We start from the raw sequence: 21293 nt of genomic DNA, 5'->3' as shown, positions 1-21293 counted from the left end.
TGACATGAAGTTGTATGCCATCCCCATCAACAGTGTAGTGCATCAACGGTGACTTACCCCCTACTTCATCCCCTGAGCCGAGGCATTATTGTGATGGAAGTGTATCAATTACTCTTTTGAACGCTTATTGTTTTGAGAAGCCAAACTCTTTACTTAAGTGGCCCCACCAACTAACTGGAACTACGTTAGCTGACAAGCGGCAACCCAAAGTTGGGAAATTTTTCTACTCATTTCTAATACTGAACTGAAGCAAATTATTATTTTGCTTAAGTCAGTAGGCCATCACAAGTTTAATAAAAACATGATATGGGGTCTCATACCGGGCCACAACTGAATTTAGAACCGCAACTGATGTAAAGACAGACATCATCACTGTGGATCTGGCTCCTACCGTAGCATGTTTGTCCTCCACGGTGGTATGTCAGCTACTGTAGCTCAATGGCTGCGTCCGGGATGTCGTCGTTAAGCCATGTTTCCGAGAGTACATAAACACAACATTCTCTCACAGTCCGTTGGATGGATCTCAAAAGGCATTCATGGTCATTTTGTTGTCCAAAGACCAGTAGGCATGACAATCAATTGAAAAGTCAACCTGTACGGTTTATAAACATTAGCTTCGCCTGGGCTGCTCTGCTTCCTCGCACACCTAATGCGGCACTTTCTCGGCAGTTGCAGCGCAGTAGTGGGGGTCAAGGCTGAGATGGGCCGCCGGCGGATACGTAGATTCTGTAGTTCCCTGCGATCTTCCGGTTTCAGAGTCCATAAGAGCGGCTGCCAATGACTAACAGCAACTCCCGGCCACTGTGTCCAGTAACGCCACTATCTTCAGAATAAAAGCGAATAAAAGATTATTTTTGTATGATTTCTTTGGCAAAGATTTGTGACCCACTGAAAACTGGTCCAGGTCACGACCCACCATCTGAGAATCACTGCTTTACAATATTATTCTATGGCAGATGGCTGTCTGGACTTTGGAACAATGAAAGTCTTTGAAGAGGTGGAGCGTATCATCAAACTGAAAAACCAAGGAAAATATGAATTTGCATACAAGTAAGTTTGGAGCGCTTGTCTTTACTTTAAATTGCATCATTATGTCAGAATAACTATTTTTACCATTCTGACTCCCACACTGACACTATTTGCATTACTGCTGTATTCATCAGTTCCTGTTGGTGACCTTCTTCTTTCTTTCACAAGGATTTCCGTTGTGCCAAAAAACCCATGCCATCCACACCTCAGCTCTGCCTTCAAGGTGTCCCCTGCAAATGGTACCTTAATGCCTCGCAAAAAGTTCACAGTGATTCAGATCCTTTGCAAACCCAAGCAGGAAATCTCAATCACAGACAAACCCGCTCTAACATGTCAGGTATGTCTCTGGACGACACTATACTGTATAGTTCTAAAATTATCTGTGATGGAAAGTCCAAGCTAATGAATAATAACAAGAATCATAATCAAAATAATAGTAGTAATAATTATAACAATAATAATACTTTACATCACATTTAGAAAGTTAGAGATGTAGAAAGCAGTCATATTATTGAGGGCGTTACAAGTGCTAAGAAGTATCTTGAAGTGTTTTCTGTATTTGACTGGGGGCCAGCAAAGGTTTGGAATGCGTACCGAAACTCGGTTGTCCGTCGCTCTTCACGCCAACACACAACATTTCCTCATTATCCACCAATCACGGTTACGGGGAGGTGCATTCATGGAAACCGTAATTCTGAACATCAACATGACAACACAAGCAGGTTGTACACTAACTTCATTTTGTTGAATCCATACATGATTCATGTCGGAACATGTAGGACTGACAAGCAAAGGCATTTTAACGGTAGTCTAACATCGCCAGAACTGTGTATCAGTTATGAATTTTTGCTTGAATTGTGTGGAATATATGCACTTAAACAACGGAATGTATGCACTTAAACAACGGAATGTATGCACTTTAAGACAAGGAATCGTATGCACTTCAACAGCGGAATGTTCAAGATCTTGTGAATTTTTTTTGCACATTCCTTGTGCATTGTTGCTGGTTCTGCTGTGATAATTATGACAATTTGTTGTGGATTTTATTTCATACTGGTGAATTTACTAGTTAGTTATAACTGTAAATATATTATTGAAGTATTTACTGTAAGTTACTATTGTGTTCGACTTGTTGTTTGTATTGTTTTTGACAAAATGTGTATGTTTTCCATTTTTTACGTCCTGTTTCGGGGTTCAAAAGTACCGATTTGGCACCGGTATTGAATAATATGTAAACGATTAAACCTAATGGAAGCCGTGGCCTCTGTACTTGGTGTGTATGAGCAGGCCTGCAGGTGAGTCTTGGGTGTTTTGTAGTTCATTGAGGATTTCTGAAGGTGCCAAAGGCTTGGATAAGGGATTGTGCAGAAGTGGATGATAAGTTGTGATGTAGGTGGACAATGTTTCTTTAGTGAAGTGAGGCGTTTTTCAGGATTGGGCTGATGGTGGAGGGAGTGAGATCAAAAGTGAGTCCGAGGTTGTGGACTTGATTGGAAGGGATAATGGTGTTCAGCTTTCTGTCCTTGTTAAGGTTTTTGTTTTTGACTTGCCGATTGTTACAAATCCGACAGAAAGTCATTGCAACATAATTTACTTTTGGAGCTTGTAAATATTGGTTCATATTTAGAAATGAAAACATACATAACTTGAAATAATGATGCAAACTAATAATGTTACTGTCAACTGCAGGTTATTGAACCCAGCATTGGAGATGGAGGGCACATTGTTGCCATTTTACCCATCAATGTTTCGGTTAATGCTGTCTTCTCCAGGTTTGAATTATGATTTCATGTGTTTTATGATATTTATTTGCTGTCAAATCTTCTGAGTTCCTCACTGCCCTGTGATTGACTGACAATTAGGTCAGGGTGTACTCAGACCCGACCCGACCTCCCTCCAGGATAGGCAGGAGAAAATGAATCAATTAATGAATAAATGCCTCACTTAGCATTCTGTTAAATGTGTGTGTTCCTACGATGTTACAGTAAGCGCATGTTTTTTCTACTATTTCATCACAGTGAGAATATATTGATAAAGCCCTTGTGTTTTCTAGTAAATGTGCTAACACAATTATGCGAGATAATAACTGCAATATATTTTTGTCTGGTCCAGGTACACAATCTTACCAATGTGTGACATTAACTTTGGTCCTCTGGTTTTTGGCTCCAAGAAAAGCCAAACCTTCACGATTGAGAACAATGGCGTTTTTGAGACGCATTTCACCATCTCCTGTGCGGGCGTTGACGTTTGCCCGCGAACAAGGCAGAGGTAGGAGAGCATTACAGTGCGATGTACAATATAAACAGCAACTGCATAAGACGTTCCATCCCATCTTTCTAACTCTGAATTGAACAATGAATGCATGTAGAATTGAAATCTCTTTGTGGTTTGAATGCTATGGCCCTAATGTCCTCAAATGTCAGTTTTCAAAAGACAGTTCAATTTATTTTGTGTTGCTTTTTGCTTGTTGCAGTGGTGTGGCTCTGGGTAAGAGGGGTGCTCGTGAGAGCATGTCAGAAAAGTCTCATACAGCCGGGAGCAGAATGAGGAGCGAGCAGAAAGATGCAAGCATCTCACAGGTGAGGGACTACTCGTGATAATAAATCCACAACCAACTTTTGACCCAATACTTTTTTGGTGTGTATTTTTCCAATATTAATTACTTCATGGTCTCCATGTTTTGGCACTTTTTGATACTAAATATTGGTCTCTCAATGTAATTGTCTAGTCTATTGGTAAGTCTGTCTGTATGTATGATCTTACAAAGCTACTGCCAACAAAAACTTGTGTGTGTGTGTGTGCATGTTGTGCATAATTTATTTTTTAAATCACACGTTTTAAATACTCACCTCACCTCACTCTTTTTTACTGCATTTCCAGAATCGACTGAGCACAGGGGTGTTTGCAGTGTTTCCTTGCACAGGGCTAATGCAACCCAGGAACCGGGTGGTGGTGACAGTTGATTGTACTGCTGAACAGCTCGGCAGCTGGAGCCAGAGTTTGCTTATTGACATCAGTGGCCGGGACCCCTTAGACCACCCTGAGGGCTTACCATACAAACTGATAGCTGAAGTCTGCAGGCCAGGTGGGACCTGTGTGGAGTCTTGCCTACTTGAAACTGTAAACTGGTAAACTCTGACTCCCTGTTTCCTCTTTATTAATTGACAACTTTTCTTGCTACCCAGGCATTGTGTTAGACATGGCTTCCATCTTTGAGGAGCATCATTTGTGTAAAACCAGCAGTCAGATCCCCTCCGAGCAGTTTGCCAATGCTGAAAGGATTTATGTCTTGGAAGAGAACAAGTTTGTTTTCAACAAAATTCTTGTGGGGCAAACTGCTCAGGCTCGCTTCAAACTCACCAACAACAGCAAAGTACCATACACACTCAATTTGGGCATCAGATTGGTTGGCATTAAGGTAAAGACGATGTTGGTTTATGATTTTTTTTAATGATCCTTTCCCAATTGAAGATAGTGATATTATTTTGCTTTTTATCCAGATGTCTAGCAATGTGGACATTTTTGAACTGGCTTCTCCAACACTGTACGTTCCCAGCCAATCACACGCATTTGCTATTGTAAGCTTCACACCGCATACCATGCATCTCTACAATGCTGTGTTTGAAGCCACATTTGACAAAAACAGCAGGTATGCGTCAACATAGTATGCTGTTTTTGTATCTTTTTAATAGTTTTAAGTGACATGTTAATACTGATTATTGTACTCTCTCTTTGTTAAAGAATGACAACAAACTTAAAGTCCAAGGTCCTGGAGTTTGACATAATCGGTGAAGGCTGTCTGCCCGTTCTGTCTATTGTACGTCCGACACTGTTAAACAGCGAATCAAATCCAGTCTTGCGCTTCAGGCGGACGTTGGTAGGACGTTCGGACACCCTACCGTTGGTGCTGCTGAATGATGGCAATGTGCCAGCTCAGGTGAGATGATACCAAGTTTGTCACTGCCGTGTTTGATTGTGAGTACATCTAAAACATTGTATCCTGATTTAAAAAAAAAACAAAAAAAACATCGAGCACACAAAAAACCCTAACAGCCACCTGATATGCCAGCGTCACGTCGTTTGAAAAGTTTGAAAGAGACATCCGTGACATCCGGCTGCTCGGAGCGTGTACCCGAATACAGTGCATCTTGCTGGGCGGCAGCAGGTGGCTCCCTACGCTCTATGCTGTGGTTCTCAGACAGTAGTGATGTGGTAGTAGTAATGTCATTTTTGATTACGACAAATCAGCAGCTATAGTTGGTCAAATCCAAATTTGTTCAAGTCCTTCTTACCTCTAGATGTGCGCAAACTACAGTTAAATCAAAATTGTAAAAAGTAGATATAAAAAAGTTATTGGTTATCGGTATGATATCGGTCTTGGGAAGCAGAAAGCTAGTTAGTATTGGTTTGGGAAAAAAAGATATCCCGCATCTCTACTTCCAACCTTAAGTCACACAATTGTTTATTTATGTCATTATTAAAATAAAAGTGAAACTGAAAAGCCTCCATGTACACTTTCCACATTTGTGATATTTGAAGGTCCTGATTGACATGACGGATAAACACAATGTGTTAACCGTCAGAGCAGCTCCTGGTAACAATTGCGGTGCAATCGACTTCTCCCATTTGGAGGACACAATGGACTCAGGTAAAAGCATTTCTTCTAAATGATCATTTGGTTCAATAAGCAAAGGTTGCTGTCTACTTACTAGAATTCCTGCTGCGGCTAATTATTGCTGCTGCTCCGTATTTAATCTGTCACAACAAACTAAAGCAGATTGTGTCAACGTGATAACTCATTTATTTGTTTTCCTTATTGACTAAACAGGCTTCTTTACACTGCTTGCGTCAGTCTTTAATCAGATGTCCCTTTTAACAGAACTTCAGTTAGTGCACAGAGCAAGCCTGAGACTGGGTGTTACTCAGAGGGTGGAACTGGAGGTCACCTTCTCCTCTGCCGAACCTCTGAGTGTGGCAGACAGGATTTCACTGCGAGTGGAGGGCAACCAGTACAGCAATGCGATTGTAGAAGTAACTGGAGAGGCTTACCAAGACATCATCACTCTTGACAACATCAGCAGGCCCCTTCAGGAAACCGATAAGAACAATGATGTGGAAGGTAAGCCAACAAGGAAGTTTGAGGTGAGAGCCTTGTGGGAAGCAAATAATAGTTTTAAAGAGTAGGGGAAGTACAGTTCAGAGAGTGTCCAAAAGAAAATTCTAAACCGACCTTATAATATTTCCAATCAAAATAGTCAATGGGGAAAAAGTTTGGGAGTTTCTTCAAGCTCATCCAACCACCAGTCAAAACTCGCCCAGGATGCATTCATGGCCTTACAAAAAGTTGAATATTTTTTAACTCTTAAAAAATGTGCATGTTCCGTACTTGGGTGTTAAAAAATATTCAATGATTCCGAAGGGAGCCACAAAGAGGCTGAAGATCAGCATGCTCACCACCAGGCCATCGTGCGGTCCCAATATTTTTGGTTTTTATCGTTGTTTGTCAGTACTTACGTTAGTGTTAGTTTTGAATCACTGCCAAAATGTTTTTTTTTTTATTTTTTAATTTTATTTATTTATTTTTAAATATTTTATTCTAATTTTTTAATTTTAATTTTAATTTTTATTTACTGCCAAAATGTTTGATCATGACTAGGGATGTCCGATATTCGCTTTTTTGCCGATAGCCGATATGACGATATTGTCCAACTCTCATTTTCCCATTCCGATATCAACCAATCCCGATATGTGTAACATCACATATTTTTTTCTTGAGTAAAATTGTTGTAAAGTAACAATACTCTTAAAATGAGTACAGTTGTTTTGTTGGCTACTCCGCCCATCTCTGAGTAGATACTTTAATGTATTACGTATTTTATATAAGAATACATTTGTGTTTCTTGTGCCTTGATGTATGTTATTTTTGGAGACATTTGATTTATTTTTAGTTAAAGGTGTATCGTTTAAAATAGATGAATTTGCTGATTATTATTTTGATTGATAATTTTCATGTTCTTATTTTATATTCTGATTTTATTGCATTAAATATATATACTGTATATGGGTTTTTGGCACTGCTTTGGCGGTCTATAGCTGATGTAATGTGAATTACTACTGGACGGGATCAATAAAGTTCTTATCTTAGCCATCTGAGAAGAAACGGTTTCCCAAGTGTATTAGTGCGTGGGTGAATGTAAAAATGAGAGGCATTAACTTAAATTTCTTTGTGGAAATGCACTTTATAAAGTAAATTTACTTGTATTCAATTACAGCGCAGCCTTGTCAGATCCAATATGGTGGCGAAGTTGACGTACGGCTCAGCCAAGCGGCGTCTACTTATATGGTTTTGACAGCAGCGATTCCTGTTTCCCAGCGTGCTTTGCTGTACTGTTGTTGTAAATAGCCACTAAGTTACACATTTAGAGCTCACATAGTTGTCGGTTAATCTGTGTTATGCGTTGGTAGTGTCTTGTTTGTTGTTATCTGCCTATTACGTTGCGGTGTGATGATTTTTTTTAGCTCTTTCTTTAAAAAAAAAACAAAAGGTAAGATTGGTTTGTTGCAACTTTGTAACGTTGACGCTGAAAGCTCTGTATCAACTTTTATTGGAGGGAAAAAACGATACCAATGTTGGCCGATCACATTTTTAGGGCAGTATCGGACCGATAATTATCGGTGGCCGATAATATCGGACATCCCTAATCATGACCCATCAAGTTACACTTTTGATTTACTAATGGTAAATTTAGAGAATGTTTTGTGTTTCCACAGATAATTATGAATTGCTCAATTTTGGGGACTGCTATGTAGATTGTCCTGTGCAAAAGAGTTTCACTATGACCAGCCACACCAGCAGCAGCGAGGTGGTGAGGTTTGAGTGGCCCTCGGATGACCTCAATGTCATCATTTCACCAGAGGTAAGAGAAATGTCTTCAAAAACACGAAAAGCACAATGAAACTCAAAAATGTGTATTTAATTATTCTATTTTAAATACAGTTGCTTGTAGGTGCGAATGTGAGTGGTTGATGTGCCTCGGTGATTGCCTGGCGACCAGACTACGGTGTAGTCTGCTTTTTGCCTTTAGTCATCTGGGTTACATCTAAGCACGGACCGGTATGAGACTCTGGCGGTATGATAACCTTGGGCAAAAATATCACGCTTTCACGGTGTTATAATTACAGGTCTAAAATGTGTTATTTTGAAATATCTTTATTGAAAAGAAGGGAAAAAAACCTTTTCTTTGGTGTCATTTTTAAACAGTATAATAGAACATAATGGAGGTGGAACATACTGCATACTACCGCTAAAAAAAATATGCAAAGAAAGCAAAATGCAAATAAATGTAATCACTGGCTCAATCAGTGGCTCAAAAAAGGTCACAATATAAAGAATAATTAAAAAAAAAACTCGAAGTGTTACATTATTATTTCATAGCGTGGTGAATGTGCAGGTCACAACTTGTCAAAGTATTTTGGAATTGTTGGATTGTGTATTTGCTGAGTTTTTATTAATTTGCGTGTGTCACCAAGTGTCACTTCCATTTCCGGGCCATGTGATTGTCATTAGCAGCTGTTGCTAAGTAGTTGTTGCTTATTGTTCAGTGGGGACCAAACGGTTTATACCACTATATCACATCTCCACATGTGGCGACCCTCGACGTGAGTAATATGTCGACTGACAACGATAACAGCACGGCGGTACCGATGGAATGACAACACATGTGCCTTCATCGAGTTTCCATATAGTGGCCGCGCTGGACCTCCACTCTCTCTCATACCGTAGGACGGTATGATGGACTATTTTAGCGGTTTTCAAACCGTGACTTTTTCATGCAGTGGTATACAGTGTTATCTCATTTATCGTGGGATAGGTTCCCAAAATAGCCAGCAATAAGTGAAATCCGCCAAGTAGCCAACTTGTTTACAGATAGTATATATGTTTTAATGCTGTAAAACCCCTCACAGACCGCCATTAACATTTTCTCCCATTTTAAACAGTCACAAAGTACAAATTTGTATTAGAATTTGAGTGATCAATCTACTAGGTTGGGCACAATAAATTATTAAGTGACTCACGCATATTCACTCCTCTGTCCGTGCTTCGTCCAGGCACTGTTTGTCTGTAGCTTTTTTGTATGTATTTTATTGTTAAAACATATTAAAACATATACCAGTATCTGCTGCTTCTTCTATTGTTTGACGGTTAGCAAGCAGGTCACTCGGTTAGCTAGTTTGCTAGCAACGGCATGAATGAGATTGACTGACAATGGTCTACAGCCAATCAGGATGCAGAACACAATGGGCGGGTTCTCCCTTAGCCAATAAGGACTGTTGTGGCTCTATATTTGGCCGCCTATTGTCTACTGTGGGTTCCTAATATGTTCGTACAGGCACGCTAACACAGTGAGAGGAGGTGGAGCTGCACATGTCTGCAACATGAGTATACAACACCCTCTACTGGTAGCAGTAGTAATATACAACAGAGCACTTACATCGCTCTAATACACCACAAGGACGCAGAACACAATGCGCCTTCATATGCTGTTGAAAAAAAATACGCAAAATTGCACGTAAAAAATCTGCGAAACAGTGAATCTGCGAAATTTGCCTAGTTACATGCCTAGTTACAGCGACTCATGTGTTCACATGCAAGTAAGATCACGTTTAAAAGTAAAAGCTGTCATCTTAACTGTTACGCAGACAAACTAGTCTGCTCGTAAGTCAGCGGGCTGTTTTATATGTTAAAAAAACATGCTTTTACTCTCTGTTAATCATATAAAACATTGGATTTTTGGTTGCATGTTTTCTGCTTTACATAGTACTACTTTTGGAGTTTTAGAATCTACGCTGTTGTTGTGTGCAGTGCTATGCAGTCATCGATCAGGCGGCATTTAAAGTTCTGCTACAGCTACCACAGGAATTTCTGTTGCTCTGTATATCATGCCTACAGGTAGGACACCTCCATGCTGGCTGCTCTAAAGAAGTGACTGCCATCTTCTGCTCCAAAGGGCCAGTGACACTGGCAAAACAGCTAATGACATGCAAGCTTTGTCAGGTGACATTCCAGCAGCCACTGGATCAAGTTCCTGACTGGGATAACCAAAAGAAGACATCGCAGGCTTCACGGACACTGACACAACAAACAGGGAAGAATAAAGTATGTCTTATTGACACGTATGATCCGAAGAGATATGTTGAAAGATTAGAAGTATAGATACATTTATCTGTTTGTTTGCAGATGGTAAAACTACATGATGAACCATGCTGCTCTGTAGTCAAAGGCTCAGAATGGGAGTTGGGTTTGCTCATCAGTGCAGTTTGTGACTTTGTCAAGTTCAGCTGTAGCACGGAAACCATTAAGTTTAAAGACACCTTGGCTTACAAAACCAGCACTGAAAAGTAAGTCAGGCTTTTTTCTGTTGTTTCATTGCAAATTCACACAAATCCACATTTTCATCATATTACATATCCATTTGTTACGTGTGCAGTGTGCAGATAGTTAATGAAGGCGTTGTGAAACTGGAATTTTCCTGGCAAATCTCAATGGATCCCAGCAGCAGCCCAGACGAGCAAAGTCAAGAAGGTAACAATTTATGATTTTAACTTGATGTTAACTAAACATCTCAGTTACATCTTATACAATGACACGTACAGTGAATAATAATCCAGGTTTGAGCCCTAAGTATGCCTCACACACTTATTAGATAGATGCTTTGTTCATCTCCAAGAGAAATTCACATTTCCAGCAGTTCTGCAAAAATGGCATAATAAACTTAAACACTTATAAAATAGAATAAGAATAGAATAAGAATAAATAAATAAGTATGGAACAAATCACTTCAAATTCAAGTGTAAAATAAAACATTACAAGGTCGACACATTTTAAAGTATAAAAGTGTAGCGGTACTCACCACTAACACGTCAGTTTGTCTTTTATTTTCTAGTTTGGATTCATTAAGCTGTGGCAGCATCTGAGAAAGCCGTATATGTGGTATAAGGTTCACTTTTGCTTCTCAGCACACAACTATAGTGCATTCAAGCAAACAATGTGCGAAATCTCAACGCTAGACGACAAAACATCATCAGTGAAGCATGAAGACTTAAACGTGAAAACTCGACTTCTGGTGAATGAGATGTGTTTTCTGCAGAAAAAAAAAAACACAACACCTTATTTTCAGAGTTAAAAAACAACATTTGGGACCAAAAATCTCCAAATTTGTGGGGTCGTGAATGCTGAATTGTGAATACATGAGGATCCACTGTATATGCTAACAATATAAACTTTGCCTTGGGGTTACAGATGGGGCCCTCACACCTCAGCCAAGTAGTATGTCCTCAATGGCCTTGACTGAAGAAAAGTCAGACAGCAGTCTGGCCAGCGAGAGGTCTGTTTTGATGCAGAAGTCTCCTTTCACTGTGGAGCCCAGTTTTGGAACCATTTTGCCTGGTGCTACTCGGACTTTCTGCATTCACTTTTCACCTTTGGAGGCAGGCCCGTTTAAGGGCATATTGCTCTGCAGGTACTTTGGCATCTAATAATAAAAATTAAAAGCGTATTTCCTAGCTTACCACTAAGGGTATGCATACTTCTGGTCGGAATCACTGTTCTAGATCCTAGGTTCCCAAAGTGGAATATGCGTACCCTCCGGGGTACAGCAATTTTAATAATAGGGTGTATGTGAATAAAAATGCAAAAAATTAGCGCCTAACACAGAAACAACGCATTAACTTGTTCATTGCTCTGTCTGCATTACATGAACAAATGAGTAAGTTCGATGATTTCATTGATATTGGTGTTCCAGTCCCCACAGAGCGCAGCATTGAAAGCCTGTCACTGTGAGTGGGGGAACCCCCCCTGTAAATGAGGCTTTATCGTTGGTTGTATGTATTTTTGTACATGGGATACTGCTTTATCAACGTTCCCCTTCCATTTAGTATTGAAATAATATGCAGACTTAAACCAATGCCACCGTGAGTGGACAAAAAATGTAAGCTCAAATTCAACCCATTCATATGGAAGGATGCCAACATCCGACTGGAATAAAAAATATCTTACTTTTTACTATTTATTAGTGCTCATACGAAAGTTTGATCACAATGTGATTATGCAAAATACACATTTTTGACACAGAATTGCTATAAAATTCATTAACCAAGTAATTATGTTCAATATTTCAAGGTAATTAAGATAAAAAAGGGTTGATTTTTAAGTGTGCAGGATCAGGGGGTACATGGCATCAGGTTAAATATGTGAAGGGGTACACGACTGTAAAAAGTCTGGGAACCACTGTTCTAGATTACACGATGCATCCCCACATTCTGTGACTTGACCAATGAGGTTCTGACATGCTTTAGAGATTCCCAAAAAGGGACATGAATGTGCTGTATATACTGTACTATTTGGCAGTGTGTTTTTTGCTACAGTTGATTGTGTACCTGAAAGTAAGATAAATGCATGTCTTTGGTATAATAACATTTTTAATTGATAATTATTTGTGTTTATGCACATATTTATTTCCAGTATCCCCAATTTGGAAGAGGCAGATGATGCACCATGTATCTCAATTTGTGGCAACAGCATACTACCATATTATCACTTTGACCTTGAAGATTCAGACTACATAAGTGGCCACCGCCGCAACTCTGCATTCCGGAATTATTTGAACCCAAACATAAAAGTGATAGAATTCATCACCATTGGTCTCTCTACCCCAACAATACGGTAAAAGAAATAAGTGTCATATTGAGTAGTTAACTTAAACACTTCGAATTTGGCTCATGTGTGCTGTCTGTTCCTTGTGCAGATGTTTTACTGTTTTGAACCCAACCAGTGAACCCTATTCATATGAGTGGCGATGTGAAGACACTGGTAACAGTCTATTTACCTGCATAACCCCGTGTGGAACTGTTTTGCCTGGAGAGAAGTCAAAGGTAAGAACCAAATCTCAAGTCACTAAGCTGGTGTTACTGCTGTGCAGTATCTTACAAATGTGAGTACACCCCTCACATTTCAGGAATTGTTTTTATTAGAGCACATCTCAATGGACATTGCTATAGAAAAAGTATTCAGTGAGCAGATTGATTTGATATCCACTAAGAATTACTCAACATTGCTATTGTCTAAAGAGCAATAGTAACAAGATACTGTATTCATGTCATGTCGACAGTAAAATACAGTGGTGGTAGTGTCATGGGGCTGCACGAGTGCTGCCAGGCACTAGGCTGCTGTGGTTAATTGAGGGAGAAATTACTGGAACTGCAACATGTGCATTGTGCATCGTAGCATGAGCCCCTCCTTTGGAAACGCGGCTGCATGACAGTTTTCTAACGGGGTAACAATCTCAAACAAGATGACAACTGCCATGTAGCTGAAGGTCAAGGTGATGGTGTGGCCAAGTATGGCACCAGACCTGAACCCGTGAGCACCCCCCATGCAGTCAGAATGGTACAATCTTGATCATATGACATTTACATACGATTCGACGACGAGGTTGACAGTCGAATCAGACTCCTTCTAATCGAATCGTCAAACAGTCGATTATTCTTCAACTTCTGTTGGTGCTATCAAATATCACGCTATTCATTTCCAAGATACCCCTGGTGGCTACAACTTCTGTTGGTGCTACCTAATCAAATATCATATTATTAATTTCTGTTCCATTTTTTTCTTCCTCTGTCAACATGGCTTCAATGTGTCAATCGCCTTATTTGCTGATTGTTACTATTTTGGGTTACATAACTCTCACCTCCCCTATCACTTTTTCCCCTCAGTATCTCTTTCAGTCCTTCTTGAGGCGCTTCTTTCAGAAAGGATCTACATTGCGTAACTTTCTATTCACAAATCTATTCATTTTTTTTTTTAATAGGTGTGCTTTAAATATGTGGCTGAGCAGGTGGATGACGTGGAGTCATACTGGAGCTTCGTGATTGAGACGCTGTCACTGTCTGTTCCTTTCCTATGTGTGGGCATTATGAGAGAACCATTTCTCTACTTTAACAAGTCTCATCTTGACTTTGGAGAACAACTTGTTGGTATGTCACATACACAAGCTCCCCCCTTTTATATTTTTGTCATGTGCATATCTCATATTGAAGTTGCACCAAATATTAAATGATTTTGTTTTACTGTTTTCCCAGCAAATTAAATTACTCAAATAAAAAAAACTAGTCCTGTCAGTCCATGTCTGTTAAGTTCACTGTCATTTTTTTCATCAGTAGCAACAGTACTTTATATCTGAACATGATGTTTTCAGTGTGTGCCAGTGTTTGTATATTGTACAATAATGTACCACCGTGAAGCAGCAGCAAAGAGTGTTGAAGATCACCACGTAGTTTCTATGATATCTGTAGGCAATAAAGTGTCACAAAGTGTGGATCTAGTGAATGGCGAGGAGGAACCCTTTCACTTCACTGTTGCGCAGCCATCACTACTCTGTGATGACCAGCAGTCCAGACTGATTTTGCAGCCCTCAAGCGGCACAGTGGCAGCCAAAGACAGGTGAATGACACTGAACGGAACTGATTGAAAGATACGTCATTTAAACAAATCGATTTTACAACTCAGAAATTTGGTGCAGGCTGCCATTGTCAGTGTCCTTCAGTCCTTGTCGAGAGGGCTACGTGAGCTTCAGATTAACCCTGAGAGTGAAGAGGAAGTCACAGCCACTTATTCTTCCATGTAAGGCAGATTGCTTTATAATGACTGCTTCTGTTCAAGTGGAAAATTCAGATGGTGGCCTCAGAGAGCTCAGCCCTGATGTTATAGAAACTTTGGACTTTGGAAGGGTAAGCATTTGTTGTCATTGACGCACATAAAGGATTTGTATGAAATAACCATACACTGAAAAGCACTTAAAGACATTGAGCTTTAAGCAATTACATCATCTGGCTGTATGTGTCTGAACGCTATAGGTGGGCATTTCAGAGCAAGCTACCTTTAATATCCTGGTCTGCAATACTGGAAGATACGATATGGATGTGAACTTTGAGCTGGAAGGGCCGAGTGAGCTGCTTCAAACCCTAGTGACAAAACCAAAAAATGCTATGATAGCTGTTGGGGATCAGCTGCAGTCTTCAGTCCTCTTCTCCCCTCGGAACACTTGCACCCTCAAAGATATCAGACTGATTATCAAGGTAAAGCACAATGTGTCAGTCATTTGCTCAGTGACCAAGTGTTTGTCACCGTTTTATGGCTCTTCCATTGCAGTTGTTTGAATCCAAATGACTTAATCATGGTTATAATTTCAAGTTATCAATTAAATGTTTTCAGTTTAATTAACTACCAGATCTTATACAGTATTGCAAGAGCCTACAAACAACTTCTGTTGCCAAAATCCTGTTTAGTTTTCGTGAATGTATTTGTCTTGTCTTCTTCAATGCAGGTAAATAATGGTGCATCGTTTACCATGGCTTTGGAAGGTAGTGGTGTGACACCCGACCTGGAATTCTCTTTCAAAAAGTACAACTTTGGCATGCACTTTCTGTATTGTCCTGGCATGACCCCAGCCTCCCACAATCTCGTGATAAAAAATAAAGGCGACAGGGACATCAGGTGAGTTGTTCCATTTTATTGGCATCCGTTAATGTGAAGCAAAAATGTAAAGCACATAAGGAGTGTATTTATTCTGCCTTGGAGCTTTGCAAAATAACCCTGATTTAAAAACATTAAATTCGCTTCCTCAGTGTCAAGTGCCAATTCAGAAAAAGCGCTTTCCTGGAGATTGACTTCAAAGCAGATGTTTTTTCTCCTGGTGCTGTGGTGAATATTCCGATCACTTTTTATCCTCGCGAGCCACGGCGTTACCACGAAAAGCTCACCTTCTTATTGAACAGCTGCATTAAAGAACAAGTGGACATTTTGGGACAAGGCATTGAAATGAAGGTAAGGACTGCATACCGTGCTGCACTCAAGAGCTTTCTCTGCTTTTCTGAACATGTGCCTCCCTATACTTTTATTGATGAAACTTTATGCTTTATTGAGATACTGTATCATCTACCAGCTTGATCCAGTTATCACATATTTGTATCATTTTATTGTAGCTGGAAGTACTGGCTCCCAAGTCCCAAAAGGTCAAACTTGGAAGTCTGTTACTGGGACAAAAAGCGATAAAACGAGTGCACCTGGTCAACTACAGTATTTTGGGCATTCCTTTCAATCTGCAGATGGACACTAAAACACCTTTGGACCCCAAGGTACGGGGCATACATCAATACAGTAATAAGTAGTAGACAGCTTACAGTTGTGCATTACCTGTACTCTGCTTTTTTACATCTAGAATCTGTCGATCAGCCCTGCAGGCCAGCAGTACCTTAATCCTAATGCCGGCTCAAGTATTATCGAGATCCAGTTCACACCCTATCAGCGCATTCCTCCCTTTACTGCAGAGTTACGGGCTGAGATTGAAGGCTATTTACACCCTTTGCTGACCATTCAGGGCTGCTGCAAGGTACATTTCCAATCAAACAATAAACTGGTAGGATTTCTCCATATCAGCCATTTCCTCTAATTGTCGATGGTACATGCCATGCAGGGGCTTGTCGTGCCAAGATGGTTCCTCTTAATTCTGCTTCTTTTTATTTTTCTGCTTCCTGAGGCTGGAGGCCATGTTCCCAATGAATTCCTGGATCTTTGTTTTTTCATCCTGGATCATGGCTCTGATGCTCACAAGTCCTCGGCCTACCTACTTCAGCTTAGTGTACAGTCTCCGGATGTGGGTTTTGGGGTGAAACCTCACACGCATTGTGAGGAACTTCCTTGTCTTGATGTCACTGGTTTATATCTCCTCCCTTGGCCAGCTTATTCTACCATGGATATCTGATGGCTGGCAGGGCGTACATGTTGTTGTCTTGTATGTTGTTCTTCTCATCCGGCAAGAGGACATGTTCTAATTGGTGTAGGTATTTAGATTTTGCTGACTATGTTGCAGCTTCCTCACATTTGCACATTTGTCTATGGGATTCCAAGTATTTGTAGTTGTCCTGAACATCTGCTGTGTTGACAAATGGTAGATCAAGTCACCTGCTTCGTTGTGATCATCTTTCCACTCTTTACTACCATCTTGCAACTTTTCTCTAAACCGCATGACATTCCAGTACATTCCATGACAGTACAATGCAATCATGGGTCTTTAAATATGGTCACCACTTTGCATTGACCTGACTGTACCTGTATATGGTGAAGTGGAGGTGTGGAAAGGTCGTGACGTGAGGCGAAGTTGGGTACATAATTACATTCCATAATGTGACATAGCAAGCAAAATGTAAAGTTATTTTCTAGCCAATTTGCATATTAAAACATAGACAGCATTTGTATGTACCGGTAATCTGTATCACTATAAATGCTTTAAACTTACCTTAAAGGGGATTTATTACTGTATACTCATTTTCGGGCCTTTGTATTGAGTTCTGGGCTCCTATAGAGCAGCTGCACACGGTAACCTGCACAGAAAGCTTTCTAGATCTTCCAGACTCTGCCCCTCTTCCTGCAATTTTTCCTTGGGTTTCCTGCCTCCCGCCCAAACGGTCTGTGTAATTTACTCCACCCTCGGCCCTCCTCCAGGTACACCTCCCGCTGAGCCCACTCCACTCCCCAGGACAGCTGCCATATTTCTGATTTTGAATCAGTGTCACTTTCATTACTGTCTGAATTTTGACAAAAAAGGGAAATAACACGCAAATACTCTTCAGTTCACATTGTGTGTCAAGGCAGAGGTCAGCTCATTTGCATATAGTGTTCCGCGATTCTATTTCAGTCAGTTTTCAGTTTTAATTCCACCGTTTTGTATTATTTATTTCATTGTCTTTGTGAGACACTTTTGCATGTCACAAAATGACGATGTGCAAGCAGGCTGAAATTGACATCAGCTTGTTTTATACACAAAAGACACAAAGAAAATATTCCACACTGTTTCCCCTTTTTATTAAATTTTTTATCTTCTTGGATGTCTGATTTATCTGTAGTTTAGCTTTTCTCGACCTGTTGATAGCAACCAATTTTAAGGTTGTTTGTCTAAAATCTATAATCTTTGGGCAAAATTATGTTTACCATCAATTCCGATTCATTCTTTTAGGGTGTAGAAGTACGTCTGGATCAGGACCACTTGGGATTTGGAGCAATTGTCCAGCACTGCCAGGCCAAAAAGAAAGTTGTCATGATGAACACAGGAGAACTTTGTGCACGGTAAGAATGACTTCTGAATTTAGTGTACTTAATTTGTAATATAATTTTAAAAAAAAACCCAGAAATGTTCAGAAAAGCTCTCTACAATTGATAATACTTCATTTTGTACAAATACAATGTTAGCCATTTTCAGCTGACAGAAAAAAGATTTTTCAGTCACATGTGTGATTAATTAGTATTTTTTGACCAAATGAACAGATTCCACTGGAAAACTGAAGACTTCCCTCCAGAGTTGTCCATCACGCCAACTAAAGGCTGTATCCAACCCGGAACGGAGGTTCCTGTGGAAGTGACATTTTCTCCAAAGAACTTGAATAATGACTCAAGATATGAAAACTTATCTTGCTACATTGAGGGCTTCTCTTCACGTATTACTCTCACTGTGACGGGATCCTGCATTGCAACATCCTACATCAAAGAGGTTTTATCATTTCCAATGTATTGTAATGCATATACTAGGGGTGTAAGGATTCGTTTGAATAACGATTCGATTCGTATCACAATTCATGGTTGCCGATAAGATTCAAGAACAATATAGGTTCATTAGAACGATACGATCCGAAACGATTCAGTAACTTTAAATCGATTCAGTAACTTTTTAGCCAACAATTCATGTGAAGTTTCCTAGATTCTTGTTGTTTTTTGTAAGGGAATCAGGTATAAATTAATTATGGATAAAAACAAACAAGTAAACAACAATTACAGTTTGGGGCTAGTCTCTGCCTAAACATGCTGGCGAGACCTGAGGCTTCTGCAGAGCTGACGTTACCTTGCGCCGTTGCTGCCACGGGAACACCGCAGGTGGTGCCTGGACGGTCGGCGTCGTGTGAAATATCATGGCGCCTTAGTAGGTACTGTAGGTGGAGAGATTTGTGGTGTTGCCGTGGTATTTCACTTGACCTTTACATATCCTACTAACAGCGAACGACTTATTTAGAACATCTCCTTCTTTACAAAAGCGAAAGTGTATCCACACACTGGACCGCAATTGTGGCTTAATTATTTCTTGCTCGCCAGCTTGTCCTCCTCCATCCGCCACGCTACGCTTTGTTGTCTGATGGCGCGTGGTGATGATGCCGACACAGACAGGCAGACTCAATCAAGTAACGTTTAACAGGTCTTTATTATTAAAAGTGCTAAAAACACATCCATATAAAGCCTGCCATGCTTAAATCCAGTGCTTCATTTCCTAGTATCGATGCAATCGATTACCTTTTTAAACAATGTTTAATCGATATATGTTGTCCGTAATGGAAACTTGCCAGACACAGATTGATGTAGTTGAATCATAGGAATATAAGTCCATACATCAATGTAGTCTATGAATTGTTACACCCCTAGCATATACACACGGGTGAACAAAACATGAGTTTACATAAGGCATTTGATTAAGGGGCATTGGGTGGGTTTTGGTGTATCTTGGTAGATTCCTCCCACCTTGACTCTTTTAGGCACTGATGTAGTGATTGTTGGTATTACTTGTACATGGGTCAACTTTTCTTCTTCCCTCCACTTCTCCAGGTGGTGACTTTTGTTTGCCCAGTGCGTTGTTCTCATACTCAGACACTGTATGTGGTCAACCCCACTAACCAACGTTGCAGCATTCGACCTGTCATCAAAGGCAAGCAATGGAGAGCTGCACCCTCTGTGGCTTTGGAACCCCTCCAAACCACCTCATATGACATAACCTACGCACCACTCACCATGACCACTGACGGAAAGAAACACTTGGTAAATGAGCACCAACAGTTTAACCCAATGGTCAAATCATATCTAACTTATTTCGGCATATTGGAACAGAATGTCAGTACCAGGGTCACAGCCATTCACTTTTTGATGTTGATGAATAGAGCAGACATATATGCTCTATTGTGAAATATAGTAGCATTTTTCAAAATAAACATGTTACCATATGCATTAACTGTATCTCATCTATATTTTTAGGGGTCAGTATTTTTCTCATTTCCCAATGGGACTGGCATGTTGTATACGCTACAAGGAACTGCTGAAGCTCCTAAATTAGAGAACACTATTGTACACGAACTGCCTGCCAAGACCCACTACACACAGATACTCCCTGTGACCAACTGGCTCTCAAAGCAGAAACGGTAAAGGACGTGCATACTGGTTCCTCTTTATTCACAGTTTCCTTTAACCAATGTTATCTGAGTCTTGAGATGTTCAGCAATTAGCTTTGGATTGGCTGGTTGCCACATAGCACCCAAACACAACCAATTATTTCAGCTACAAAATGTACACAATCTACTGTATGTTTGCCACACATTATATTTTGTCAGACATAATGTGTGCTTCCTAGTGTCCGACCAATTTAGTCTGAATCACAATTACCTCGTTAACTGAAATATGCACTGTCTGATTTTCTAATCAAACTAAGGTTAATGATGAGTCCAATCATCTGTGTTGTTATGTTGGCAGGTTCCTTGTTGCAATAGAGTTCCTGAAACCTGACAATCCAGATTCTACGGTGTCTCTGAAGGGTTGTGACTACATTGATGTCCCTGCTCTGTCCAAGAAAGACTACAAGATTCATTTTTACACTTACAAGGAGGGTCAATTCAATGCTAAGGTTTGATCAAACGCCAAAAATCACTCAATACTCTTAATTGTTCTTTGGTGTTACTTTCAGTTACTGCGTGGACATATGGGGAAATAACTACAAAAGACATTTAATTCACTAACTGTGCTACAAAAAAGGTCATTTAGAATAATCCACAACCCACAAACCCTTTATTTCTAAAATTATAATTATTAAAATTTACTGAGCTGAAGACATAACTGAGATTAATTGAGATCTATCAGTCTGGAAAAGGTTATACAGCCATTTCTATAGCTTTGGGACTCCAGCAAACCACAGTGAGAGCCATTATCCACAAATGGCAAAAACAAGAAACAATGCTGAACCTTCCCAGGAGTGGCCAGCCAACCAAAATTACCCCAATAGCACAGCAACGACTCATACAAGAGGTCACAAAAGACCCCACAACATCCAAAGAACTGCAGGCCCCACTTGCCTAAGTTAAGGTCAGTGTTCATGACTCCACCATCAGAAAGACACTGGGCAAAA

At 40.1% G+C, this 21293-nt stretch overlaps 1 protein-coding gene across 1 annotated transcript in view; it reads left to right on the top strand.

Annotated features, from left to right (window-relative positions):
* Positions 1-21293, top strand: part of hydin (HYDIN axonemal central pair apparatus protein) — a 65288-nt gene that overhangs the window by 39448 nt on the left and 4547 nt on the right. Inside the window, exons 57-87 of the mRNA XM_054777622.1 lie at positions 957-1050; positions 1198-1366; positions 2719-2801; positions 3142-3297; positions 3503-3608; positions 3910-4114; positions 4215-4447; positions 4530-4678; positions 4771-4966; positions 5569-5677; positions 5909-6148; positions 7801-7946; positions 9980-10186; positions 10268-10428; positions 10518-10612; positions 11330-11549; positions 12551-12751; positions 12834-12960; positions 13896-14061; positions 14380-14527; positions 14607-14814; positions 14941-15162; positions 15411-15580; positions 15712-15910; positions 16069-16221; positions 16305-16475; positions 18099-18208; positions 18407-18629; positions 19730-19939; positions 20153-20316; positions 20645-20795. Coding sequence (XP_054633597.1) covers positions 957-1050; positions 1198-1366; positions 2719-2801; positions 3142-3297; positions 3503-3608; positions 3910-4114; positions 4215-4447; positions 4530-4678; positions 4771-4966; positions 5569-5677; positions 5909-6148; positions 7801-7946; positions 9980-10186; positions 10268-10428; positions 10518-10612; positions 11330-11549; positions 12551-12751; positions 12834-12960; positions 13896-14061; positions 14380-14527; positions 14607-14814; positions 14941-15162; positions 15411-15580; positions 15712-15910; positions 16069-16221; positions 16305-16475; positions 18099-18208; positions 18407-18629; positions 19730-19939; positions 20153-20316; positions 20645-20795 — 5192 coding nt within the window. The remainder of the gene's footprint in view (positions 1-956; positions 1051-1197; positions 1367-2718; positions 2802-3141; positions 3298-3502; positions 3609-3909; positions 4115-4214; positions 4448-4529; positions 4679-4770; positions 4967-5568; positions 5678-5908; positions 6149-7800; positions 7947-9979; positions 10187-10267; positions 10429-10517; positions 10613-11329; positions 11550-12550; positions 12752-12833; positions 12961-13895; positions 14062-14379; positions 14528-14606; positions 14815-14940; positions 15163-15410; positions 15581-15711; positions 15911-16068; positions 16222-16304; positions 16476-18098; positions 18209-18406; positions 18630-19729; positions 19940-20152; positions 20317-20644; positions 20796-21293) is intronic.

Source organism: Dunckerocampus dactyliophorus, chromosome 5 (assembly GCF_027744805.1).
Source record: "Dunckerocampus dactyliophorus isolate RoL2022-P2 chromosome 5, RoL_Ddac_1.1, whole genome shotgun sequence".
In the NCBI taxonomy this organism is placed as follows: domain Eukaryota; kingdom Metazoa; phylum Chordata; class Actinopteri; order Syngnathiformes; family Syngnathidae; genus Dunckerocampus; species Dunckerocampus dactyliophorus.
Note: the sequence above shows the minus strand (reverse complement) of the source record. Positions and strands in the feature narration are given on the sequence as shown.